This window comes from Heterodontus francisci, chromosome 16 (assembly GCF_036365525.1).
Source record: "Heterodontus francisci isolate sHetFra1 chromosome 16, sHetFra1.hap1, whole genome shotgun sequence".
Lineage (NCBI taxonomy): Eukaryota > Metazoa > Chordata > Chondrichthyes > Heterodontiformes > Heterodontidae > Heterodontus > Heterodontus francisci.
In genome coordinates this window covers 100,674,721-100,702,444 of record NC_090386.1, presented here as the reverse complement: position 1 = coordinate 100,702,444, position 27,724 = coordinate 100,674,721, and the positions used below count along the sequence as shown (strand labels likewise).

At 48.5% G+C, this 27,724-nt stretch overlaps 1 protein-coding gene across 9 annotated transcripts in view; it reads right to left on the bottom strand.

Annotated features, from left to right (window-relative positions):
* LOC137378417 (uncharacterized) overlaps positions 1–27,724 on the bottom strand; it is a 576,275-nt gene that overhangs the window by 5,925 nt on the left and 542,626 nt on the right. For all 9 annotated transcript variants that reach the window (XM_068048741.1, XM_068048743.1, XM_068048738.1 and 6 more), the window contains exon 3: positions 1,649–1,915. In XM_068048741.1, coding sequence (XP_067904842.1) covers positions 1,649–1,915 — 267 coding nt within the window. The remainder of the gene's footprint in view (positions 1–1,648; positions 1,916–27,724) is intronic.

Here is a 27,724-nt window from a genome sequence, read left to right as displayed (position 1 = left end):
CTGAGGGAGCGCCGCGCTGTCAGAGGGCCGGCACTGAGGGAGCGCCGCGCTGTCAGTGGGCCGGCACTGAGGGAGCGCCGCGCTGTCAGAGGGCCAGCACTGAGGGAGCACCGCACTGTCAGAGGGCCAGCACTGAGGGAGCGCCGCGCTGTCAGAGGGCCGGCACTGAGGGATCGCCACGCTGTCAGAGGGCCAGCACTGAGGGAGCACCGCACTGTCAGAGGGCCAGCACTGAGGGAGCGCCGCGCTGTCAGAGGGCCGGCACTGAGGAAGCGCCGCGTTGCCGGAGGGCCAGCACTGAGTGAGCACCGCGCTGTCAGAGGGCCGGCACTGAGGGAGCGCCGCGTTGCCAGAGGGCCAGCACTGAGTGAGCGCCGCGCTGTCAGAGGGCCAGCACTGAGTGAGCACCGCGCTGTCAGAGGGCCGGCACTGAGGGAGCGCCGCACTGTCAGAGGGCCGGCACTGAGGGAGCGCCGCGCTGTCAGAGGGCCGGCACCGAGGGAGCGCCGCGCTGTCAGAGGGCCGGCACTGAGGGAACGCCGCACTGTCAGAGGGCCAGCACTGAGGGAGCGCCGCACTGTCAGAGGGCCGGCACTGAGGGAGCGCCGCGTTGCCGGAGGGCCAGCACTGAGTGAGCGCCGCGCTGTCAGAGTGCCAGCACTGAGGGAGCGCCGCACTGTCAGAGGGCCGGCACTGAGGGAGCGCCGCGCTGTCAGAGGGCCAGCACTGAGGGAGCACCGCGCTGTCAGAGGGCCAGCACTGAGGGAGAACCGCACTGTCAGAGGGCCAGCACTGAGGGAGAACCGCACTGTCAGAGGGCCAGCACTGAGGGAGCGCCGCGCTGTCAGAGGGCCGGCACTGAGGGAGAACCGCGCTGTCAGAGGGCCAGCACTGAGGGAGAACCGCACTGTCAGAGGGCCAGCACTGAGGGAGAACCGCACTGTCAGAGGGCCGGCACTGAGGGAGCGCCGCGCTGTCAGAGGGCCAGCACTGAGGGAGCACCGCGCTGTCAGAGGGCCAGCACTGAGGGAGCGCCGCGTTGCCGGAGGGCCAGCACTGAGGGAGCGCCGCACTGTCAGAGGGCCGGCACTGAGGGAGCGCCGCACTGTCAGAGGGCCAGCACTGAGGGAGCGCCGCACTGTCAGAGGGCCAGCACTGAGGGAGTGCCGCGCTGTCAGAGGGCCTGTAACTGGTCTGTGTCTTATTGTTAAAAATGTAAATCCTGAAATACACATGGATCCAGCATGGTCTGCAATCTCCTTAATCCAGACACTTTAAGAGAAAGTAACAGTTTGACAGACTGAGTCTGAACGCGTCTGGTCTGACACTGCAAACTGCATCTTGTCAATCAACATTTACCCAGAAATAAAAGGACGCTGAAACCGGCAGCTGATGGAGTCAAAAAGAAAAGAATTTAATTTCATTTTTTAAATCTGCTTTTAAATAATCTGAATATGATCTGTCCTATTTTACTGATTATAACAAATGAATGCTGTATGAAGTGGTGAATGATAATGATGATGGCTAATACACTCCGAGTATTGTGTGGATTTGCTAATTCCCTGTTCAAATCTGGATGCCAATCTGTCTGGGACAGGCAGGGAGGGGTTAATGAGATCTGGAATGAGTCCCAGTCTCCTCTACCCACCTACTTCTAAGGGATTGGTCATGTAAATCCCTTCAGTGTCCACTCCGAAGATCATCTGATGGTGCCAGGCATCTGGGATCTCCTCTCCCTCCGGCACAGCTACTTGCATGTTCATGGTTGCTATGGCAACGGCTCCTTTCCTCATCCAACTCGTTAACCAAGCTGTCAATTCCACACTTCGCTCAGGGTAGAAACTGAAAAACCTCCCCATGACCTTTCCTTCACTCGCCTTCTCTGCCCCGTCAATCAGCTGCTGGTGGGTGGCACCTGGAAGACAGAAAGCAAACTGCAGTCAGTCATTGGCCATTCCATCCAATCCAATCCCATTCCCTGTCTTCACTCACGTTTCTGGGCTCATCAGACTCCTGGCTGCATCAAACATCCCAGAGCAAACTCCTGTCCACCTTCCTTCCTGTGTGAAATCTCAGCTACGTCCACACTGGGGAAACTCCCTTTTGCCTTTCATCCCAAGTCCCCATCCAGTATGAAGTGGGCATCACTGGACAGGCCAGCATTTATTGCCCATCCCTAATTGCCCTTGAGAAGGTGGTGGTGAGCTGTCTTCTTGAACTGCTGCAGTCCATGTGGGGTGGGTATACCCACAGTGCTGTTAGGAAGGGAGTTACAGGATTTTGACCCAGCGACAGTGAAGGAACGGCAATATAGTTCCAAGTCAGGATGGTGTGTGACTTGGAGGGAAACTTGCAGGTGGTGGCGTTCCCAATAATCTGCTGCCCTTGCCCTTCTAGGTGGTAGAGGTTGTGGGTTTGGAAGGTGTTGTCTAAGGAGCCTTGGTGCGTTGCTGCAGTGCATCTTGTAGACGGTACACACTGCTGCCACTGTGCGTCAGTGGTGAAGGGAGTGAATGTTTAAGGTGGTGGATGGGGTGCCAATCAAGCGGGCTGCTTTGTCCTGGATGGTCTTGAGCTTTTTGACTGTTGTTGGAGCTGCACCCATCCAGGCAAGTGGAGAGTATTCCATCACACTCCTAACTTGTGCTTGTAGATGGTGGCTACAGTATTTATATGGCTGGTCCAGTTAAGTTTCTGGTCAATGGTAACCCCAGGATATTGATGTTTGGGGATTTAGCAATGGTAATTCTACTGAATGTCAAGAGGAGATGGTTACATTCTCTTTTTGGAGATGGACATTGCCTGGCACTTGTATGACATGAATGTATTGTCACGTAATCAGCCCAAGCCTGATCCAGGTCTTTCTGCATGTGGGCAAGAATTGCTTCATTACAGGAGGAGTTGTGAATGGTACCAAACATTGCAATCATTAGTGAACATCTCCACTTCTGACCTTATGATGGAGGGAAGGTCATCGATGAAGCGGCTTAAGATGGTTGGGCCTAGGTCTCCAGCCATTGGAGAGTTTTCCACCTGATTCCCAATGATGACAATTTTGCTAGAGTCCCTTGATTCCGCACTCGGTCAAATATTGCTTTGATGTCAAGGGCCATCACCCTCACCTCACTTCAGGAATTCAGCTGTTTTGTCCATGTTTGGACCAAGGCTGTAATGGGATCTGGAGCTGCGTGGCCCTGGCAGAACCCAAACTGAGCATCGGCGATCAGGTTATTGATGAGTTAATGCTGCCTGATAGCACTGTCAACGACCCTACAAACAGTGCCATGGGATCTGTAACATTCACCTGAACAAGGAGACAGGGCTTTGGTTTGATATCTCATTAAAAAGACGGCATCCCTGACAATGCAGCACTCTCTTAGTTCGGCATTAAACTATCAGATTAGGTGGAGTGGGTCTTGGCTCCATGACCCTTGGCCCTAGATTTCACATCTAGTTCACAGTGGTTAGCACTGCAGCCTCACAGCTCCAGCGACCCGGGTTGAAATCTGGGTACTGCCTGTGTGGAGTTTGCAAGTTCTCCCTGTGACCGCCTGGGTTTTCGCCGGGTGCTCCGGTTTCCTCCCACAGCCAAAGACTTGCAGGTGATAGGTAAATTGGCCATTGTAAATTGCCCCTAGTGTAGGTAGGTGGTAGGAGAATGGTGGGGATGTGGTAGGAATATGGGATTAATGTAGGATTAGTATAAATGGGTGATTGATAGTCGGCACAGACTCGGTGGGCCGAAGGGCCTGTTTCAGTGCTGTATCTCTAAATAAATATCTAAATAAATAAAACACATGATCTGGTTACCTCAGCAATTAACTAATAAATTGATCCAGGGTTTGAGTATTAACTCATTTAATTGCTTTGTTTGCTTCTCATATCAAAACTAAGGTGTGTTTGGTTCGGATTGTTGGACCTGGGGGCAATTAGTAGCAGAGTGACCCCAGGTGTAGAATCGTCTGACTCTTCAATTCTTCAACTCAACTTACGTCTGCAGTCAGAAAGGGTCCTGCAATGACACTGAGCAACAGGAACAGTTTAACCTGCCATGTCCTTCAGTCACCTCTACTGCTGACTAGATGACAGAATTCACTGCAAAAAAAAAAGCATCCTGCGATGTTGGTGCATTGCTCCTACACACTGCTGAAAGAAGCCAGTGAACTGCAGTGAGTGGGTGAGATAGACAGCTAGGTTCTCCCTTCAGAATAAACATCAGATCAGACAGTCCACTCAATCCAATTCAATACAAACAGAAAATTTACCAAGTTATGAAAGAAGAAAAGTCTTTGTACCAGATAGCATTAACTCCTGTGTGCGAGTCTCTCTCACAACTTGGGCTGAGCAACAATGGAAATCTCCTTCGGCACTGCAACTGGGGTGAAGCAAGGATGTGCCCTCACACCATTGCTCTTCAACACTTAATTTGCTGCTATTTTTCATATGGCTTTCAATAATCTCAGTATTGGAATCAGGATCTGATTCAGGACTCGAATCGGTTTTTTAACCTTACAATACAGGATAAACCAAAGTGCTGGCTCTGGTCTTGTGGCCCACTCCCAGGCTGGTTTGCAAACAATCCATTGAAAGCAGTTTGCAGAATCACCAAAGCCAGTTTAGCTTTTGGCAAACTCTGTCAGTACCTCGGAGTCAGGTGAGGCCTCAGCCTGAAGACCAAGCTCAGAGGATACAGCAGCTGATGTTTTAGCAACCCTGCTTTATGATTAGATTATGATTAGAGATACAGCACTGAAACAGGCCCTTCAGCACACCGAGTCTGTGCCGAACATCAACCACCCATTTATACTAATCCTACACTAATCTCATATTCCTACCAAACATCCCCACCTGTCCCTATATTTCCCTACCACCTATCTATACTAGTGACTATTTATAATGGCCAATTTACCTATCAACCTGCAAGTCTTTTGGCTTGTGGGAGGAAACCGGAGCACCCGGAGAAAACCCACGCAGACACAGGGAGAACTTGCAAACTCCACACAGGCAGTACCCGGAATCGAACCCGGGTCCCTGGAGCTGTGAGGCTGCGGTGCTAACCACTGCACCACTGTGCCTGTGAAACTTGGACAACACATTCACACCATATTACAAAATGGATCCATGTTCACCTGAGTCAGAGTTATACAGCACAGAAACAGGCCCTTCAGCCCATTGTGTCTGTGCCAGCCATCAAGCACCTAACTATCCTCGTCCCATTTTCCAGCACTTGGCCCATAGCCTTGTATGCTATGGCATTAAATGCTCATCTAAATACTTCTGAAATGTTGTGAGGGTTCCTGCCTCTACCACCTCTTCAGGTAGTGTGTTCCAGATTCCAACCACCCTCTGGGTGAAAAAAATTTTCCTCAAATCCCCTCTAAACCTCCTGCCCCTTACCTTAAATCTATGCCCCCTGGTGATTGACCCCTCCGCTAAGGGAAAAAGTTTCTTCCTATCTAACCTATCAATGCCCCTCAATCATGTTCCCCCTCAGCCTTCTCTGTTCTAAGGAAAACAACCCAAGCCTATCCAGTCTCTCGTCATAGCTGAAATGCTCCAGCCCAGGCAACACCCTGGTGAATCTCCTCTGCACCCTCTCCAGTGCAATCACATCCTTCCTATAATGTGGTGCCCAGAACTGTACACAGTACTCCAGCTGTGGCCTAACCAGCATTTTATACAGCTCCATCATAACCTCCCTGTTCTTATATTCTATGTCTCGGCTAATAAAGGCAAGTATCCCATATGCCTTCCTAACCATCTTATCTACCTGTACTGCTGCCTTCAGTGATCTATGGACAAGTACACCAAGGTCCCTCTGACCCTCTGTACTTCCTAGGGTCCTACCATCCACTGTTAATTCCCTTGCCTTGTTAGTCCTCCCAAAATGCATCACCTCACACTTCTCAGGATAAAATTCCATTTGCCACTGTTCCAGTCATCTTACCAGCCCATCTATATCGTCCTGTAATCTAAGGCTTTCCTCCTCACTATTTACGACACCACCAATTTTCGTGTCATCTGCGAACTTACTGATCATACTTCCTATATTCACGTCTAAATCGTTAATGTACACTATAAATAGCAAGGGTCCCAGCACCGATCCCTGTGGTACACCACTGGTCACAGGCTTCCACTCGCAAAAACAACCCTCGACCATCACCCTCTGCCTCCTGCCTCTGAGCCAATTTTGGATCCAATTTGCCAAATTGCCCTGGATCCTATGGACCCTTACCTTCTTAACCAACCTCCCATACGGGACCTTATCAAAAGCCTTACTGAAGTCCATGTAGACGACATCAACTGCTTTACCCTCATCTGCACATTTAGTCACCGCCTCAAAAAATTCAATCAAGTTAGTTAGACACGATCTCCCCCTGACAAAGCCACGCTGACTATCCATGATTAATGCCTGCCTCTCCAAGTGGAGATCAATTCTGTCCCTCAGAATCTTTTCCAATAGTTTCCCAACCACTGATGTTAGACTCACTGGCCTGTAGTTACCTGGTTTATCCCTGCTACCCTTCTTGAATAATGGTACCACATTTGCTGTCCTCCAGTCCTCTGGTACCTCTTCTGTGGCCAGAGAGGATTTGAAAATTTGTGTCAGAGCCCCAGCTATCTCCTCCCTTGCCTCACATAATAGCCTGGGATACATCTCATCTGGGCCTGGGGTTCTATCCACTTTTAAGCCCTGCTAAAACTTCCTCCCTTTCAATGCTAATATATTCAAGTAGGAACAGAGGAAGATAGGAACAGGAGTAGGCCATTCAGCCCCTCGAGCCTGTCCTGCCATTCAATTAGATTATTGCTGATCCGCGGCCTAACTCCATATACCTGCCTTTGGCCCATATCCTTTAATATCTTTGCTTAACAAAAATCTATCTATCTATCTCAGATTTAAAATTAAAAACTGTTCTAGCTTCAACTTCTGTTTGTGGGAGAGAGTTCCAAACCTCTACCACCCTTTGTGTGAAATAGTGCTTCCTAACATCTCTCCTGAACGGTCCGGTCCTAATTTTTAGACTATGCCGCTTAGTTTTAGAATCTCCAACCAGTGGAAATAGTTTATCTTTATCCAGCCTGTCTTTTCCTGTTAATATCTTGAAGACTTCGATCAGATCACCCCTTAACCTTCTAAATTCTAGCGAAAACGGGCCTAATTTGTGTAATCTCTCCTCGTAACTTAACCCCTGTATTCCAGGTATCATTCTTGTAAACCTACGTTGCACTCCCTCCAAGGCCAATATATCCTTCCTAAGGTGTGGTGCCCAGAACTGCTCACAGTACTCCAAGTGGGGTCTAACCAGGGTTTTGTACAGCTGCAGCATAACCTCTGTGTCTTTATACTCCAATCCTCTAGATATAAAGGCTAGCATTCATTAGCCTTTTTGATTATTTTCTGCACTTGCTTGTGGCATTTTAAAGATCTATGCACCTGAAGTCCCAAATCTCTTTGGACATCCACTGTACTTAACATCTTCCCATTTAGAAAATGCCCTGCTCTATCCTTTTTTGGTCCAAAATGGATAACCTCACACTTTCCCACATTGAAATCCATCTGCCACAGTTTTGCCCATTCACCTAGTCTGTCAATATCTCTTTGCAATTTTATGCTATCATCTAGACTGTCTACAATGCCGCCTAACTTTATATCATCAGCAAATCTGGATATATGACTTACTATGCCATCATCCAAGTCGTTAATGAATAATGTGAATAATTGAGACCCCAACACAGATCCCTGCCGGACACCACTAGTTACATCCTGCCAATCGGAGTACTTACCCATTATCCCCACTCTCTGTCACCTACCACTCAACCAACTTCCTAACCATGTCAATAATTTGCCCTCAACTCCATGGGCTTCTACCTTAGTGAACAGTTTCTTATGTGGGACTTTATCAAATGCCTTCTGGAAGTCCATATAAATAACATGCATAGACATTCCCCTGTCCACTACCTTAGTCACCTCTTCAAAAAATTCAATGAGATTTGTCAGGCATAACCTTCCCGTCATGAATCCATGCCGGCTGTCCCTGAGTAACTGAAATTTTTCGAGCTGTTCAGTCACCCTATCCTTGATTATAGACTCCAGCAACTTGCCCACCACAGATGTCAGACTAACTGGTCTGTAATTTCCTTGGTTCCCCCTTTCACCCGTCTTAAAAAGTGGAGTGACATGTGTAATTTTCCAATCCAGAGGGACCACTCCTGAATCTAGGGAACTCTGAAAGACTATAGTTAGGGCATCTACAAGGTGTTCCCCTACTTCCTTTAACACCCTCGGATGGAAACCGTCAGGTCCTGGGGATGTCTCACTCTTTAGTTCCATTAATTTCCTTGTTACTGATGTTTTACTTATGTTCATTGTGTTAAGTCCCTGTCCCCAATCGGCTATTAATATTTTCGGGACTTCTGGCAAATTATCCTCCTTTTCAACTGTAAATACTGAGGCAAAGTAATTGTTCAACATGTCTGCCATTTCCCCATTATCAATGACAATATCTCCAGTTTCAGTTTTTAGTGGGCCTACATTGCTCTTGACCACCCGTTTTCCCTTTATGAAACTATAACATTTCTTCTTATTGATTTTGATGTCCCCCTCCCTGATCTCTACACCAACATCGTCCTTCTCCATAGTGAACACAGATGAAAAGTAATCATTTAAAACCTCACTTATGTCCTCCAGCTCCACACACAGATTGCCAGTTTGGTCCCTAATGGACCCTACCCTTTCCCTGGTTATCCTCTTGTACTTAATATGCTTATAAAACGCCTTAGGATTTTCCTTTATCTTGCCCGCCAGTGTTTTCTCACGTCCCCTCTTCGCTCTCCTAATTGCTTTTTTACGTACCCCCGCTACACTTTCTATACTCCTCTAGTGTCTCCGCTGTTTTCAGCGCTCCGAATCTGCCATAAACCTCCTTTTTTTTCCTTATTCAATCTTCTATATCCGTGGACATCCAGGGTTCCCTGGACTTGTTGGTCCTACCCTTCACCTTAACAAGTACATGTTGGCTCTGAACTCTCACTATTTCCTATTTGAATGACACCCACTGGTCTGATGTAGACTTGCCTACAAGTCCACTTTGGCCAGATCCTGTTTTATCATATTGAAATCGGCCTTCCCCCAATTCAGTCCCTTTATTTACAGTCCATCTTTGTCCTTTTCCATAACTACCTTAAATCTTAGAGTTATGGTCACTATCCCCGAAATGCTCCCCCACTGACACTTCTACCACTTGTCCGGCTTCATTCCCTAGGATTAGGTCCAGTACTGCCCCTTCTCTTGTAGGACTATCTACGTACTGGCTCAAAAAGCTCTCCTGTATGCATTTAAAAAATTCTGCCCCCTTTAAGCCTTTTGCACTAAGACTATCCCAGTTGATATTGGGGAAGTTGAAGTCCCCTACTATTACCCTATTAATTTTACACCTCTCTGAGATTTGCCTACATATCTGCTCCTCTATCTCTCCCTGACTATTTGGATGCCTGTAGTACATTCCCAAGTGATTGGGAGCCAAGTGATTGCCCCCTTTTTGTTTTTAGGTTCTACCCATATGGACTCATTTGAGGAACCTTCTAAGATATCATCCCTCCTTACTGCAGTAATTGACTCCTTGATCAACGGTGCAATGCAACCTCCTCTTTTACCCCCTCCCCTGTCACGCCTGAAGATTCTATACCCTGGAATATTGAGCTGCCAGTCCTGCCCCTCCCTCAACCATGTCTCTGTGATAGCAATAATATCATAATCCCATGTGCTAATCAACGCCTTCAATTCATCTGCCTTACTAGTAAGACTCCTTGCTTTAAAATAGAACATAGAACATAGAACATAGAACATACAGCACAGAACAGGCCCTTCGGCCCACAATGTTGTGCCGATCCTTTGTCCTCTGTCAAGGACAATTTAATCTATACCCCATCATTCTCCTTTATCCATATACCTATCCAAAAGCCTTTTGAAAGTCCCTAAAGTTTCTGACTCAACAACTTCCCCGGGCAAGGCATTCCATGCCTCGACCACTCTCTGGGTAAAGAACCTTCCCCTGACATCCCCCTTATATCTCCCACCCTTCACCTTAAATTTATGACCCCTTGTAACGCTTTGCTCCACCCGGGGAAAAAGTTTCTGACTGTCTACCCTATCTATTCCCCTGATCATCTTATAAACCTCTATCATGTCACCCCTCATCCTTCTCCTTTCTAATGAGAAGAGGCCTAGAATGTTCAGCCTTTCCTCGTAAGACTTATTCTCCATTCCAGGCAACATCCTGGTAAATCTCCTCTGCACCCTCTCCAAGGCTTCCACATCCTTCCTAAAATGAGGCGACCAGAACTGCACACAGTACTCCAAATGAGGCCTTACCAAGGTCCTGTACAGCTGCATCATCACCTCACGGCTCTTAAATTCAATCCCTCTGCTAATGAACGCTAACACCCCATATGCCTTCTTCACAGCCCTATCCACTTGAGTTGCAACTTTCAATGATCTATGCACATAGACCCCAAGGTCTCTCTGCTCCTCCACATGCCCAAGAACCCTACCGTTAACCCAGTATTTTGCATTCATGTTTGTCCTTCCAAAATGGACGACCTCACACTTTTCAGGGTTAAACTCCATCTGCCACTTTTCAGCCCAGCACTGCAACCTATCCAAGTCCCTTTGCAGACGACAATAGCCCTCCTCGGTATCCACAACTCCACCAACCTTTGTATCATCTGCAAATTTACTGACCCACCCTTCGACTAAAATAGATGCAATCCAGCCTTGCATTTTTCACTTGGGCCTTAACAGGTCTATACTTGCTCTGCCTTCCAGACTGACTCAAATTCTTTTCTATATTTGACTGTGCATCACCCCCTACTGTACCTGCACTCTGTATCCGATCCCCCTGCCAAATTAGTTTAAACCTCTCCCCCCCGCCCCCCCCCCCCCCCAACAGCACTAGCAAACCTCCCAGCAAGGATGTTGGTCCCGTTCCGGTTCAGGTGCAACCCGTCCAACTTGTACAGGTCCCACCTTTGCCAGAAACAGACCCAGTGATCCAGGAAACTAAAGCCCTCCCTCCTGCACCATCCCCTCAGCCATGCATTCATCTGCTCTATCCTCCTATTCCTATGCTCACTAGCACGTGGCACCAGGTGTAATCCAGAGATTACAACCTTTGAGGTCCTGCTTTATAATCTGCTACCTAGCTCCCTAAATTCTTGTTGCACGACCTCATCCCTCTTTCTACCTATGTCGTTGGTACCAATGTGTACCACGACCTCTGACTGTTCAACCTCCCTCTTCAGAATGTCCTGCAGCTGCTCCATGACCATAGCACCAGGGAGGCAACATACCATCCTGGAGTCACATTTGTGGCCACAGAAACGCCTATCTGTACCCCTGACAATGGAATCCCCTATCACTATAGCTCTTCCACTCTTTTTCCTCCCCTCATGTGCAACTGAGCTACCCATGGTGCCACAGACTTGGCTCTTGCTGCATTCCCCTGAGAAGCTATCTCCCCCAACAGTATCCAAAGCAGAATATCTGTTAAAGAGGGAGATGGACCCAAGGGACTCCTGCACTACCTGCCTAGTTCTTCTACTCCGCCTGGTGGTCACCCATTCACTTTCTGTCTGAGCAGTCTTTACCTGCGGTGTGATCACCTCCCTGTACATGCTATCCACGATGATCACAGCCTCGCGGATGCTCCAGTGTCTCCAGCCGCTGCTCCAGATCCAAAACGTGGATTTCAAGTAGCAGCAACTGGAGACACTTCCTGCACACGTGTTTGCCCTGGACACGAAGTGTCCTCGACTTCCCACATTGCAAAGGAGGAGCACTCCACGCTGCCGAGCTGCCCTGCCATGACTTACCCTTAATTTATCCCCATAAATTACCCAAAAATTAAATTTACACTAGGGACCTTGATTCCCTAAAAAAAAGCTACCTACTATATTAAAAAACTGCAGACCTTTCTCTTTACTTTTAGTTACTTACCCAGCTATTTAGAGTTATTCCCTAACAGCAGTTACTCACCAACTAATCACCTTGTAGCTTTTCTGTGATGTCATTGCTCACTTTGTTTTCAAATTCCGGCGTGCCTGGACTGCTCTCCGCTCCGGGAAGGTAAGTGACTGGGACACGATCCTCAGGCTCAATTTAACCTCTTCTCTCGCTCGGTGTTTTCCCTGCAGGTCCGCTCCGGGAAGGTAAGTGACTGGGACACGATCCTCAGGCTCAATTTAACCTCTTCTCTCGCTCGGTGTTTTCCCTGCAGGTCCGCTCCGGGAAGGTAAGTGACTGGGACACGATCCTCAGGCTCAATTTAACCTCTTCTCTCGCTCAGTGTTTTCCCTGCAGGTCCGCTCCTCTCCCGGAAGGTAAGTGCTGCCAGAGATGACCCATGAAGATCAGATAGCCGAAAACAATCCCCAACACGGAGATCCTTTAAAAAGCTGACAGGTGGTCAGATCATATCGGGACAATGTCTGAACAAATCATAAAGCTCATCTCTTGTGCCACACTGATAACTGAGAAGCCATTTTGAGATGTTCAGAAAAAGAAATGAGAGGGAAAGAGAGAGAGAGATTTCGAGACTGACTCTGAAATCATATAATCTGACTCGGATTATATGGAGGCCCCTGGGTGGACTGTGCTTTCACTTTGCAATGGTGCGGTTTGGGTTTGATATGTATTGGGTTGATTGAGACTTGTTTAGTTAACCATATCTGCACCAGGATATTCAAACAGATTAAATGCCAGACTAGTTTCAACAGCCAGTGTGTTTTCTTTCTCCAGAACTTGGCAGCACAGATTTTCAGATGTATTTTCTTCTGTAATCTGTTGAATTCACAATTGAGTGAAAACATATTTTGCCACTCGTTAATTCTTGCAGATTAAAAAGATTTTGCAAATTATCATCCACTTCCTTTTTAAAAGTTAGATACAGAATAGGAGCAGGAGTAGACTACTCGGCCCCTCAAGCCTGCTCTGCCATTCTATAAAATCATGGCTGATCTGATTGTGGCCTCAATTGCACTTTCCTGCCTACCCTCAATACCCTTTGACTCCCTTATTATTTATCAAGAATCTGTCCAACTCTGCTTTAAAAACAATGATCCTGCCTCCACCGCTCTCCGGGGAAGTGAGTTCCACAGACTAACGAACCTCAAAAAATTTTGCTTCATCTGTCTTAAATGGGAGACCCCTTATTTTTAAACTGTGACCCCTAGTTCCAGTCTCTCCCACAAGGGGAAACATCCTTTCAGCATCCACCCTGTCAAGTCCCCTCAGGATCTTATATGTTTCAATAAGATCACCTCTCATCCTTCTAAACTCCAGTGAACACAGACCCAACCTGTCCAACCTTTCCTAAGATAAACCCTCTCATCCCAGGAATCAGTCGAGTGAACCTTCTCTGAACTGCTTCCAATGCAATGATATCCTTTCTTAAGTAAGGAGACCAAAACTGTACGTAGTACTCTCGATGTGGTCTCACCAATGCCCTGTACAACTGCAGCAAAACATCTCTACATTTATATTCCATTCCTCTTGCAATAAATGACATTGTATTTGCCTTCTTAATCACTTGCCATACCTGCATACTAACTTTTTGTGTTTTGTGCACTAGGACACCCAGATCCCTCTGCATTTCAGAGTTCTGCAATCTCTCTTCAATTAAATAATATTCTGCTTTATTTTTCCGGCTAGAATGGACAAGTTCACACTTTCCCACATTATGCTCCATCTGCCAAGTCTTTGCCCACTCACTTAACCTATCTCTATCCCTTTTCAGACTTATGTCCTCTTCACAACTTACTTTCCTTCCTATCTTTGTCACCAGCAAATTTAGCAACCGTACCTTTGGTCCCTTCAAGTCATTGATATAGATTGTAAACAGCTGGGGCCCCAGCACTGATCCCCCTCCCCCCTCCCCACTCTCTGTCCCTATCCCATCGTCCTCCCACCTCCCTCCCTCATCCCCCTCCCCACTCTCTGTCCCTGTCCCATCGTCCTCCCACCTCCCTCCCTCATCCCCCTCCCCACACTCTGTCCCTATCCCATCGTCCTCCCACCTCCCTCCCTCATCCCCCTCCCCACTCTCTGTCCCTGTCCCATCGTCCTCCCACCTCCCTCCCTCATCCCCCTCCCCACTCTCTGTCCCTGTCCCATCATCCTCCCACCTCCCTCCCTCATCCCCCTCCCCACTCTCTGCCCCTGTCCCATCGTCCTCCCACCTCCCTCCCTCATCCCCCTCCCCACACTCTGTCCCTGTCCCATCGTCCTCCCACCTCCCTCCCTCATCCCCCTCCCCACACTCTGTCCCTGTCCCGTCGTCCTCCCACCTCCCTCCCTCATCCCCCTCCCCACACTCTGTCCCTGTCCCGTCGTCCTCCCACCTCCCTCATCCCCCTCCCCACTCTCTGTCCCTGTCCCGTCGTCCTCCCACCTCCCTCCCTATTCTCTGTCCCTGTCCCGTCATCCTCCCACCCTCATCCCCCTCCCCACTCTCTGTCCCTGTCCCGTCGTCCTCCCACCCTCATCCCTCTCCCCATTCTCTGTCCTTGTCCCGTCGTCCTCCCACCCTGATCCCCCTCCCCACTCTGTCCCTGTCCCATCGTCCTCCCACCTCCCTCCCTCATCCCCCTCCCCGCTCTCTGTCCCTGTCCCGTCGTCCTCCCACCTCCCTCCCTCATCCCCCTCCCCGCTCTCTGTCCCTGTCCCGTCGTCCTCCCACCTCTCTCCCTCATTCCCCCCCACCACCGACGTTCTTTTAAACTGCTCGATTTTATGGATTCTGCTTCCACTGCTCTTTCTGATTGGATATTCCAAGTCCCAATAACCCTCTGCATTTATAACATTTCTCCTTAGCCTTCACTTTGCTCTTTTGGCGATGATCTTAAATTGCCGCCCTCTAATTTCCAACTAACATGACCAGTGGAAATAGTTGGTGTCTATGTACTTTATCCAAATCTCTCATGCTTTTGAACACTTTGGGACTTTTACGTATCACCTGGAATAGATTACGTTTTGATTTTTGAGATATGTCTTTAACGGTTGATCGAGCGTAGAAAGGGTTCACATCCAGATGTAGCTCGTCATTAAAATGACTCCCAGTTGGGAGATGAGACAGGTCGACATTGATTGGCTTTTGCCGCTTACTGTCAACAGTGCGAAGCTCCACAAGGGTCATTCAACAAATTGGCACAACCTTTGAGAAAATCCATGAGCTGTCAGTCCTGAAGGTCTCCCTGGCTTTCAGTTGGTGTGGGAGAAATACTCATTGTGAGTTAATTAAAATCAATTGTGGTTATAGAACACACAGTCCAAAGCAGGGAAAGTCCTCTCTCATTAGTGGGTCTGAAACACAAAGGACCTTAGGAATGGCAGAGGAAGAGCTCATGGGAGTAATATCTTAGCATGGATAGAGGATTGGCTAAATATCAGGAAACAAAGAGTCTGGATAAATGGGGCATTTTCAGGTTGGAAATCTGTAACTAGTGGAGTGCCACAGGGATCAGTGCTGGGACCTCAACTATTTACAATCTATATTAATGATGAAAGGACAGAGTGTATTGTAGCCAAATTTGCTGATGACACAAAGATAGAACATAGAACAGTACAGCACAGTACAGGCCCTTCGGCCCACGATGTTGTGCCAACCCTTTAACCTCGGTAGGAAAGTAAGTTGTGCAGAGAACAAAAGGAGGCTACAAAGGAATATTGATAGGTTAAGTGAGTGGGCAAAGACCTGGCAAATGGAATATAATAGGGAAAAATGTGATATTGTCCATTTTGGCCAAATTTGCTGACGATACAAAGATAGGTAGGAAAACAAGTTGTGAAGACGACACAAAAGGGCTGAATTAGAGCACCGCAAATCGCAGCAGCACGCTTTGAAGTCGGTGGCCTTCAGGCGCGGCTGTGCCGCCGCTGAGACCCCACGATATTGCACGCGGGGGCTCATTTAAATGGAGGGAGTGGAACGGCAGCCCCTGATAACGTAGAGGGGGTGGCCGCTCCGTCCCCGGCATCCGACTCCACTGCGCAGGCGCCATTCTTAACGGGCTTCAAGCAAAGTGAATTTTTAAAAGGTACATTTTTATGAATCATTTATTTATTTTATTTTATATTTTATTTTTAGAGATACAGCACTGAAACAGGCCTTTGGCCCACCGAGTCTGTGCCAACCATCAACCACCCATTTATACTAATCCTACATTAATCCCATATTCCTAACACATCCCCACCTTCCCTCAATTCTCCTACCACCTACCTACACTAGGGGCAATTTAAAATGGCCAATTTACCTATCAACCTACAAGTCTTTGGCTGTGGGAGAAAACCAGAGCACCCGGCGAAAACCCACACGGTCACAGGGAGAACTAGCAATCTCCGCACAGGCAGTACCCAGAATCGAACCCGGGTCACAGGAGCTGTGAGGCTGCGGTGCTAACCACTGCGCCACTGTGTCGCCCATCATCTTTTAAAAAGTAATTAAAAGCTGGAGGCCCTTTCCCAACCCCACCCCCCTATGTTTTTTGTATTGGCCTTCTTCTTCTTTGGCCTCCTTGTCTTGGGAGACAATGGGTAAGTGCCAGGTGGTCAGTGGTTTGTGAAGCAGCGCCTGGAGTGGCTATAAAGGCCAATACTAGAGTGGCAGACTCTTCCACAGGTGCTGCAGATAAAATTGGTTGTCGGGGCTGTTACACAGTTGGCTCTCCCCTTGCACTTCTGTCTTTTTTCCTGCCAACTGCTAAGTTTCTTCGACTCGCCACACTTTAGCCCCACCTTTATGGCTGCCCGCCAACTCTGGCGATTGCTGGCAACTGACTCCCACGACTTGTGATCAATGGCACAGGACTTCATGTCACGTTTGCAGATGTCTTTAAAGCGGAGTCATGGACGGCCGGTAGGTCTGATACCAGTGACTAGCTCGCTGTACAATGTGTCCTTGGGATCCTGCCATCTTTCATGCAGGAGACAGGCTTGATACACCGGACTTTTGTGTTCCGTGTCAGCTCCAAGCTTTATTGGTCTACACGTCGATAATTAATTTCATTGCCAAACCGATCGTTCCCCCCCAAACTCGTCACATTTGCCTTTCAACCCCTTCCCACCATCCCCACAGCCAATAATGTGTTTTTCCCGCTTGCCCCCCACAGACCTGAATATTAAACACCTCCCCCCCACCCGCCCCCCCCCAGAACCACCACCACCGTCTCGCCTCGAATCCCCAAACATGATTTGGAAGGCGCGGGACTTCCGGCCAGTGGTCGCAATATTGGCGTGGGACAGCCGCCCGATCCAGGTAAGTTAATTAGCATTTTTTGAATAAGTTTGAGTAGGCAAATGAAGCCTCGCTGCCGCCGGTAAAATGCAGCGAGGCCTTCTCGATGTCGGAGATCGTGGCAGCCTCTCCCACGAGTATTATACAGGCCCCCCGCCGCGACCCCCACATCGAGGAGCTAGTAAAATTCAGCCCAAAATGTCTGCATAGGGAAATAGAGGTTAAGCAAGTGGGCAAAACTTTGGCAGACATATTGTAGCAAAATGTGATGGTGCACATTTTGGCAGGAAGAACAGAAAAGCAGATTATTTACATGGAGAGAGACTGCAGAATGTTGCACTACAGAAGGATTTTTTTTTTAAATTCATTCGTGGGATGTGGGTGTCGCTGGCTAGGCCAGCATTTATTGCCCGTCCCTAATTGCCCTTGAGAAGGTGGTGGTGAGCTGCCTTCTTGAACCGCTGCAGTCCATGTGGGGTAGGTACACCCACAGTGCTGTTAGGAAGGGAGTTCCAGGATTTTGACCCAGCGACAGTGAAGGAACGGCGATATAGTTCCAAGTCAGGATGGCATGTGGCTTGGAGGAGAACTTGCAGGTGGTGATGTTCCCATGTATTTGCGGCCCTTGTCCTTCTAGTTGGTAGAGGTTATGGGTTTGGAAGGTGCTGTCTAAGCAGCCTTGGCGCGTTGCTGCAGTGCATCTTGTAGATGGCAAACATTGCTGCCACTGTGAGTCAGTGGTCGAGGGAGTGAATGTTGAAGGTGGCAGATGGGGTGCCAATCGAGCGGGCTGCTTTGTCCTGGATGGTGTCGAGCTTCTGGAGTTGCACCCATCCAGGCAAGTGGAGAGTGTTCCATCACACTCCTAACTTGTGCCTTGTGAATAGGCATTGGGGAATCAGGAGGTGAGTTACTTGCCACAGGATTCCCAGCCTCTGACCTGCTCTTGCAGCCACAGCATTTATGTGGCTGGTCCAGTTCAGTTTCTGGTCAATGGTGACACCCAGGATGTTGATAGTGGGGGATTCAGCGATGGTAATGCCATTGCAGGTCAAGAGGAAATGATTAGGTTCTCTCTTGTTTGAGAAGGTCATTGCCTGACACTTGTGTGGCATGAATGTGTCCTCGGGTGCCCTTGTATAGGAATCACAAAAAGTCAGCAAGTAATTAGGAAGGCAAATGGAATGTTAGCCTTTATTACAAGGGGGTGGAGTATAAGCGTAGGCAGGTCTTGTACAGTATAGGACATTGGTGAGACCACACCTAGAGTACTGCATACCGTTTTGGTCTCCTTACTTGAGGGACATACTTGCATTGGAAACCGTTCAGAGAAGGTTCACTAGGCTGATTCCTGGGATGAAGGGGTTTGTCCTATGAGGAAATAGTGAGCAGGTTGGGCCTATACTCATTGAAGTTTTGAAGAACTGGAGATGATCTTATTGGGCTTGACAGGTTAGATGCTGAGAGCATGTTTCCCTTCATGAGGGAATCTAGAACTAGGGGGCACAGTTTCAAAAGAAGGGGTCTTCCTTTTAAGACAGAGACGAAGAATTTCTTTTCTCAGAGGGTCATTAATCTTTGGAATTCTCTTCCACAGGGAGCAGTGGAGGCTGCGTCATTGAATATATTCAAGGCTAAGTTAGACAGATATTTGATCTACAAAGGAGTCAAGGGTTATGCGAGGCCAGCAGGAAAGTGGAGTTGACACCACAATCAAATCAGCCATGATCTTACTGAATGGGGCAGCAGGCTCAAGGGGCCAAATGGCCTACTCCTGCTCCTATTTATGTTCTTATATAAACCCATAATCCATATCACCTGAAAAATGAAAATAGTTGACAGAGACACAGCTCGCTTATTTGAATTGTGCCTGAGATAGTGGAGAGTTGGGTGCTCTTTAATGGTACAAGGAGGTGTAGATGTATCTCACTGGAAAACTCTATCCTGTTCATTCGTATACTGAACATGAAAGAAACCTATTTGTCAGTGTATTATTGCATGCAATCTCACAAAAACGCTGTATGATCTGCCTTTGAAAAAAAACCAGTAGACTGCAGTGTCATGTGCAAGACCCAAAGTATCCAGCAAAATAAAAGCAAAATACTGCAGATGCTGGAAATCTGAAATAAAAACAAGAAATGCTGGAACCACTCAGCAGGTCTGGCAGCATCTGTGGAAAGAGAAGCAGAGTTAACGGTTCGGGTCAGTGACCCTTCTTCGGAACTAGCAAATATTAAAAATGTCACAGGTTATAAGCAAGTGAGGTGGGGGTGGGGCAAGAGATGACAAAGGAGAAGGTGTAGATTGGACAAGGCCACATAGCTGACCAAAAGGTCATGGAGCAAAGGCAAACAATATGTTAATGGTGTGTTGAAAGACAAAGCATTAGTACAGAAAAAGTGTTAACGGACTGAATATTGAACAGCACCAAGTACAAACATGAAAATAAAACAGTGGGTAAGCAAACTGAACAAATTGAGATGAAATGAAATAAATGCAAAAAAAAGGTTGTAAAAAATATAAAGAAAAGAAGAAAAAACTAAAAATGAAAGTAAAGTGGGGGGCTGTCATGCTCTGAAATTATTGAACTCAATGTTCAGTCCGGCAGGCTGTAGTGTGCCTAATCGGTAGATGAGATGCTGTTCCTCGAGCTTGTGTTGATGTTCACTGGAACACTGCAGCAATCCCAGGACAGAGATGTGAGCATGAGAGCAGGGGGGAGTGTTGAAATGGCAAGCAACCGGAAGCTCAGGGTCCTGCTTGCGGACTGAGCGGAGATGTTCCGCAAAGCGGTCACCCAGTCTGCGCTTGGTCTCCCCAATGTAGAGGAGACCACATTGTGAGCAGCGAATACAGTATACTACATTGAAAGAAGTACAAGTAAATCGCTGCTTCACCTGAAAGGAGTGTTTGGGGCCTGGGATAGTGAGGAGAGAGGAGGTAAATGGGCAGGTATTACACCTCCTGCGATTGCATGGGAAGGTGCCATGGGATGGGGATGGGGACATGGTCATCAAACCTGCAGACAAGGGTGGTGCTGTTGTTGTATGGCGTACCGACCTCTACCTTGCAGAAGCTCAACGCCAACTCTCAGACACTTCTTCCTACCTCCCTCTGGACCATGACCCCACCACCGAACATCAAGCCACCGTCCAAAGGACTGTCACTGACCTCATCTACTCTGGAGATCTTCCCCCTACAGCTTCCAACCTCATAGTCCCGCAATCCCGGACAGCCCGCATCAGAGATGGACCATGTAAAGGTGAGAGAAGGGTGGAAATTGGAAGCAAAGTTAATAAAGTTTTCCAGTTTGGGGCGGGAGCAGGAAACGGCACCGATACAGTCCTCAATGTACCTGAAAAAGAGTCGGGTGTGGGGGCCTGAGTAGGACTGGAACAAAGAATGCTCGACATATCCCACAAAAAGACAGGCATAACTAGGACCCATGCGGGTACCCATAGCAACACCTTTTACTTGAAGGAAGTGCGTGGAGTTGAAGGAGAAGTTGTTCAATGTGAGAACAAGTTCAGCCAGGCGGAGGAGGGTGGTGGTGGATGGGGACTGGTTGGGCCTCTGTTCCAGGAAGAAGCCGAGAGCCCTCAAACCATCCTGGTGGGGGATGGAGGTGTAGAGCGATTGGACGTCCATAGTGAAGAGGAGGCGGTTAGGACCAGGAAACTGGAAATTGTCAAAATGACGTAAGGCGTCAGAAGAGTCACAGATGTAGGTGGGAAGTGACTGGACCAGCGGAGAAAAGATAGAGTCTAGATAGGAAGAAATAAGTTCAGTGTGGCAGGAGCAGGCTGAAACAATGGGTCTGCAGGGACAGTCCTGTTTGTGGATTTTGGGAAGGAGGTAGAAGCGGGCTGTCCGGGGTTGCGGGACTATGAGGTTGGAAGCTGTTGAGGGAAGATCTCCAGAGGAGATGAGGTCAGTGACAGTCCTTTGGACGGTGGCTTGATGTTCAGTGGTGGGGTCATGGTCCAGAGGGAGGTAGGAAGAAATGTCTGTGAGTTGGCGTTGAGCTTCTGCAAGGTAGAGGTCGGTACGCCATACAACAACAGCACCACCCTTGTCTGCAGGTTTGATGACCATGTCCCCATCCCCATCCCATGGCACCTTCCCCTGCAATTGCAGGAGGTGTAATACCTGCCCATTTACCTCCTCTCTCCTCACTATCCCAGGCCCCAAACACTCCTTTCAGGTGAAGCAGCGATTTACTTGTACTTCTTTCAATGTAGTATACTGTATTCGCTGCTCACAATGTGGTCTCCTCTACATTGGGGAGACCAAGCGCAGACTGGGTGACCGCTTTGTGGAACACCTCCGCTCAGTCCGCAAGCAGGACCCTGAGCTTCCGGTTGCTTGCCATTTCAACACTCCCCCCTGCTCTCATGCTCACATCTCTGTCCTGGGATTGCTGCAGTGTTCCAGTGAGCATCAACGCAAGCTCGAGGAACAGCATCTCATCTACCGATTAGGCACACTACAGCCTGCCAGACTGAACATTGAGTTCAATAACTTCAGAGCATGACAGCCCCCCATTTTACTTTCATTTTTAGTTGTTTTTTCTTTTTTCTTCTTTTCTTTATATTTTTTACAACCTTTTTTTTGCATTTATTTCATTTCATCTTAGTTTGTTCAGTTTGCTTACCCACTTTTTTTTTCATGTTTGCACTTGCTGCTGTTCAATATTCAGTCCGTTAACACCTAATCTGTACGAATGCTTTGTCTTTCAACACACCATTAACATATTGTTTGCCTGTGCTCCATGACCTTTTGGTCAGCTATGTGGCCTTGTCCAATCTACACCTTCTCCTTTGTTATCTCTTGCCCCACCCCCACCTCACTTGCTTATAACCTGTGACATTTTTAATATTTGTCGGTTCCGAAGGTGGTTCACTGACCCGAAACGTTAACTCTGCTTCTCTTTCCAGATGCTGCCAGACCTGCTGAGTGGTTCCAGCATTTCTTGTTTTTATTACCACAGTATCCAGTACCTGCAACAAGGAGGATGCATTAGAAATGCTAGGTCATGGCATTGTTTAACTAGATATTGAGCAGTAAGAGTGGACACCTGATCATACAGATTACCAACGCTGCTGAGACAAGACAGCAATGACACTGAACCCAAGAGAATATCTACTGTAGACCCATGAAATTTGTAACACACTTTCGCCTCTTGCCCATCTCCATTCTGATGAAGAGTCCCAACTTCTCTCATCTCAGTTCCTAACAAAAGCCTCCCATCTCGGGAACATAGGAAAGGAGGCAGCCATTCGATCCCTCGAGCCTGTGCCTCCATTTAGTTAGATCAACACTAACCTGTACCTTCTTTTGGGCCTCCTTATCTCGAGAGACAATGGATACGCGCCTGGAGGTGGTCAGTGGTTTGTGAAGCAGCGCCTGGAGTGGCTATAAAGGCCAATTCTGGAGTGACAGGCTCTTCCACAGGTGCTGCAGAGAAATTTGTTTGTTGGGGCTGTTGCACAGTTGGCTCTCCCCTTGCGCCTCTGTCTTTTTTCCTGCCAACTACTAAGTCTCTTCGACTCGCCACAATTTAGCCCTGTCTTTATGGCTGCCCGCCAGCTCTGGCGAATGCTGGCAACTGACTCCCACGACTTGTGATCAATGTCACACGATTTCATGTCGCGTTTGCAGACGTCTTTATAACGGAGACATGGACGGCCGGTGGGTCTGATACCAGTGGCGAGCTCGCTGTACAATGTGTCTTTGGGGATCCTGCCATCTTCCATGCGGCTCACATGGCCAAGCCATCTCAAGCGCCGCTGACTCAGTAGTGTGTATAAGCTGGGGGTGTTGGCCGCTTCAAGGACTTCTGTGTTGGAGATATAGTCCTGCCACCTGATGCCAAGTATTCTCCGAAGGCAGCGAAGATGGAATGAATTGAGACGTCGCTCTTGACTGGCATACGTTGTCCAGGCCTCGCTGCCGTAGAGCAAGGTACTGAGGACACAGGCCTGATACACTCGGACTTTTGTGTTCCGTGTCAGTGCGCCATTTTCCCACACTCTCTTGGCCAGTCTGGACATAGCAGTGGAAGCCTTACCCATGCGCTTGTTGATTTCTGCATCTAGAGACAGGTTACTGGTGATAGTTGAGCCTAGGTAGGTGAACTCTTGAACCACTTCCAGAGCGTGGTCGCCAATATTGATGGATGGAGCATTTCTGACATCCTGCCCCATGATGTTCGTTTTCTTGAGGCTGATGGTTAGGCCAAATTCATTGCAGGCAGACGCAAACCTGTCGATGAGACTCTGCAGGCATTCTTCAGTGTGAGATGTTAAAGCAGCATCGTCAGCAAAGAGGAGTTCTCTGATGAGGACTTTCCGTACTTTGGACTTCGCTCTTAGACGGGCAAGGTTGAACAACCTGCCCCCTGATCTTGTGTGGAGGAAAATTCCTTCTTCAGAGGATTTGAACGCATGTGAAAGCAGCAGGGAGAAGAAAATCCCAAAAAGTGTGGGTGCGAGAACACAGCCCTGTTTCACACCACTCAGGATAGGAAAGGGCTCTGATGAGGAGCCACCATGTTGAATTGTGCCTTTCATATTGTCATGGAATGAGGTGATGATACTTAGTAGCTTTGGTGGACATCCGATCTTTTCTAGTAGTCTGAAGAGACCACGTCTGCTGACGAGGTCAAAGGCTTTGGTGAGATCAATGAAAGCAATGTAGAGGGGCATCTGTTGTTCACTGCATTTCTCCTGTATCTGACGAAGGGAGAACAGCATGTCAATAGTCGATCTCTCTGCACGAAAGCCACACTGTGCCTCAGGGTAGACGCGCTCGGCCAGCTTCTGGAGCCTGTTCAGAGCGACTCGAGCAAAGACTTTCCCCACTATGCTGAGCAGGGAGATTCCACGGTAGTTGTTGCAGTCACCGCGGTCACCTTTGTTTTTATAGAGGGTGATGATGTTGGCATCGCGCATGTCCTGGGGTACTGCTCCCTCGTCCCAGCACAGGCATAGCACTTCATGTAGTGCTGAGAGTATAGCAGGCTTGGCACTCTTGATTATTTCAGGGGTAATGCTGTCCTTCCCAGGGGCTTTTCCGCTGGCTAGGGAATCAATGGCATCACTGAGTTCCGATTTGGTTGGCTGTATGTCCAGCTCATCCATGACTGGTAGAGGCTGGGCTGCATTGAGGGCAGTCTCAGTGACAGCATTCTCCCTGGAGTACAGTTCTAGGTAGTGCTCAACCCAGCGGTCCATCTGTTTGCGTTGGTCAGTGATTATGTCCCCCGATTTAGATTTGAGGGGGGTGATCTTCTTGATGGTTGGCCCAAGAGCTCTCTTCATGCCATCATACATTCCTCTGATGTTTCCGGTGTCTGAGGCCAGCTGAATATGACTGCATAGGTGTTGCCAGTAGTCGTTTGCGCAACGCCTAGCTGTTCTTTGTGCAGTACTTCTGGCTGCTTTAAGTGCTGCGGATGTTAAATCGCTGGGGGCTTTCTTGTAGTTCAAAAGTGCAATGCGCTTAGCGGCTATGACAGGTTCCAGCTCTTCATTATGAGATTGAAACCAGTCTGCATTTCTCTTCGCACTTTTGCCGTAGGTGGTCAAAGCTGACTCATAGATGGCGTCTCTGATGTGGGCCCACTTGGTCTCAGCATCCCCTGTGGGAGTGTTTTGAAGGGCTGTTACAAGTGAATTTAGAAATTTTTGTAACAGCTGTGGGTGAGGAATTCTGCTCGTGTTGATGCGCGGGTGGCCCTTCTGCTTGGAATGATGCAACTTCTTTGGTCTGAGTCTAACCTTGCTGCACACCAGGGAGTGGTCGGTGTCGCAGTCCGCACTGTGGAAGCTGCGTGTGATTTGAACACTGTTTAAGGCGGCTCGCATTGTGACAATGAGGTCTAGCTGGTGCCAACGACGTGATCTTGGGTGCCTCCATGAAACCTGGTGACAGGGTTTAGTGTGAAAGAACGAGTTGGTGATGCAGAGGTTATGATAGGTACACAACTCAAGCAGTCTCTGCCCGTTCTCATTCATCCTTCCAACGCCATAGCGCCCAAGGCAGGAGGGCCATGAGTCATGGTCGGCCCCAACCCTGGCATTAAAGTCCCCCAGCAGGAATAGGTGTTCGGTGTTGGGGATGCTGCTAATGATGTTATGGAGTTGTTCATAGAACTGGTCTTTAGCTTCAGGTGCGGAGCAGAGTGTTGGAGCATAGATGCTGAGTAGGTGTACTGGACCAGAGGTGGTGAGCAGTCGGATGGACAGTATGCGTTCCGAGCCATTTGAGGGAGGCTCTATCATGCTGAGCAAGGAGTTTCTGATGGCGAAGCCCACTCCATGCTGTCTTGGTTCTTCAGGATCACTGCCCTGCCAGAAGAAGGTGTAGTCTTGCTCTGCTAGAGAGCCACTCGCGGGGAGGCGAGTCTCCTGAAGTGCTGCAATGTCCACATTGAATCTACTGAGCTCGTTGTTAATGATGGCGGTCTTCCGAGAATCGTTGATTTGTGTAAGGTCTTCCGACAGGCCAGGACACATAGTTCTGACGTTCCAGCTTGCAAAGCGAAGGGCTGGTACCTTCTTTCCTTTTTTCATGTTGTTTGGTGCGGTGTATCAGTCCACCTTTCGGGCAATGACCCTGAGCTCCAAGCACCCATTGAAGCAGGCAGACTGTGGCGGGACAGAACCTTATTGACCGGGGGCTGCCCGGTTTGAGGCGGGCGGTAGCTGTCCAGTGAGGTGCAATGACCTCTCCCACCGACAAAGGCAACCCGTGGCGCCCAGTTTCTACGCCAATTTATCTGGACTTATAACCCGTAACTGCTGCCTTCCGTGTTGTTTTAGTCGCTGTGAGGCAACTATGGAGTGACCTCTCCATGGCGCATGCCTGGGCAAATTTATGGAGGTTGAGAGTTGCCCAGTCGTCAAAACCCCCCTCTCGGCCTTTCTGGTGGGGTCCAAAGGAGTGCAGGACACGACGTTTGGCACCAGTATGGCTGCAGGAACTGCCGGAAACATGCCAAAGGTGACACATGACCGCCTACGGGGTTCCGCTCTGGATTTTCTGTTCGGGTTTACTCCCTTAGCCTTGGTCTCTCCCGAGACGCCCACAAGGCAGTGGGGTTGTTGGGGCCCCTACACAGGTGTAACCTGTACCCCAACTCTATTTATCCACCTTTGCTCGACGGCCTTCAATACCTTTACCCAACAAAAATCTCAGTCTTGAAAATTTCAACTGCCCCTCAGCATCCACAGCCTTTTAGGGGAGAGAGTCCAGATTTCCACCACCCTTTGTGTGAAAAAGTGTTTCCTGAATGGCCTAGTTCTAATTTTAAATTCTAGATTCTGACATCAGGGGAAATAGTTTCTGTACCTACCCTATCAAATCCTTTGATCAGTTTAAACACTTCAATTAGATCATGGCTCAACCATTAAACTCAAGGGAACACAAACAAAATATATGGAATTTAAATCTTTAAACCCTGGTATAATTCTGGTGAATCTGCACTGTATCTGCCTTAACCCTAGCAAGCTCCTTTTACACAGACTCACAGGAAACCAGCGAGATTGGCAAGATCATCCCTTCATGAACTTTCACCTTTTCTGTTTTTTAATTGCAGACGCTCTATGATCGTCTTTAATAAGTGTTAGAAGTGACTGCAAGCTCGCAGACCTGCCATTCACTGGCTCACGTCGTTACGTTTAAACACAGTGCTTCACAGGATTTGACACCGAGCCCCATTAGGGCAGGTGACCACAGCTTGGTCAAAGAAGTCAGTGTTAAGGAGCATCTTAAAAGGAGGGGCAAGAGGTTCAGGGAGGGAATTCCAGAGCTTAGGGCCCAGGCAGCTGAAGGCACGGCCACCAATGGTGTATCAATGGAAATTGGGGATGCTCAAGAGGCCAGAATGAGAGGAGTGCAGAAGTCTCGGAGTGTTGTAGGTTTAGAGGAGCAGTAAGGGGCAGAAGGATACAAGACTGCCTGGAGGGCTCACATTTGCTTTGATGATGATTCAGCAGGCAGTGTAGGGCAGCTTAATAAGGTATGACATCTCGGTACCCTTATATTAGAGGTTCTGCACCAGCTGCTCATGGTTTCTTAATACTGATTGTACAGTTGATAAGTGGTGGGTAGCGTAGCCGAGAATCTGTGATGTGCAGGGACAAGGTGTCTGGCTCAGTCTGCAGACTCGTAAGTTCACCCCTTTTACAGGTAAGCTGTAGCATTCTCCATCTGACCTGAGAGCAGCAGTCCAAAGCACAGAACTTCATGTACCTCCTTCTGTGATCGGTTGTTGACTGATGAATTGACCATTTTGCTGCTCAGCAATTCTTCTGCTGCTCAGATCATTCAAACACGATTGGTGGAACCAGAACTTTACAGCACTCGAGAAGGCCATTCAGCCCATTGCACCTTGGGACAGTTTCCTACTTTAAAAACACTATACAAAT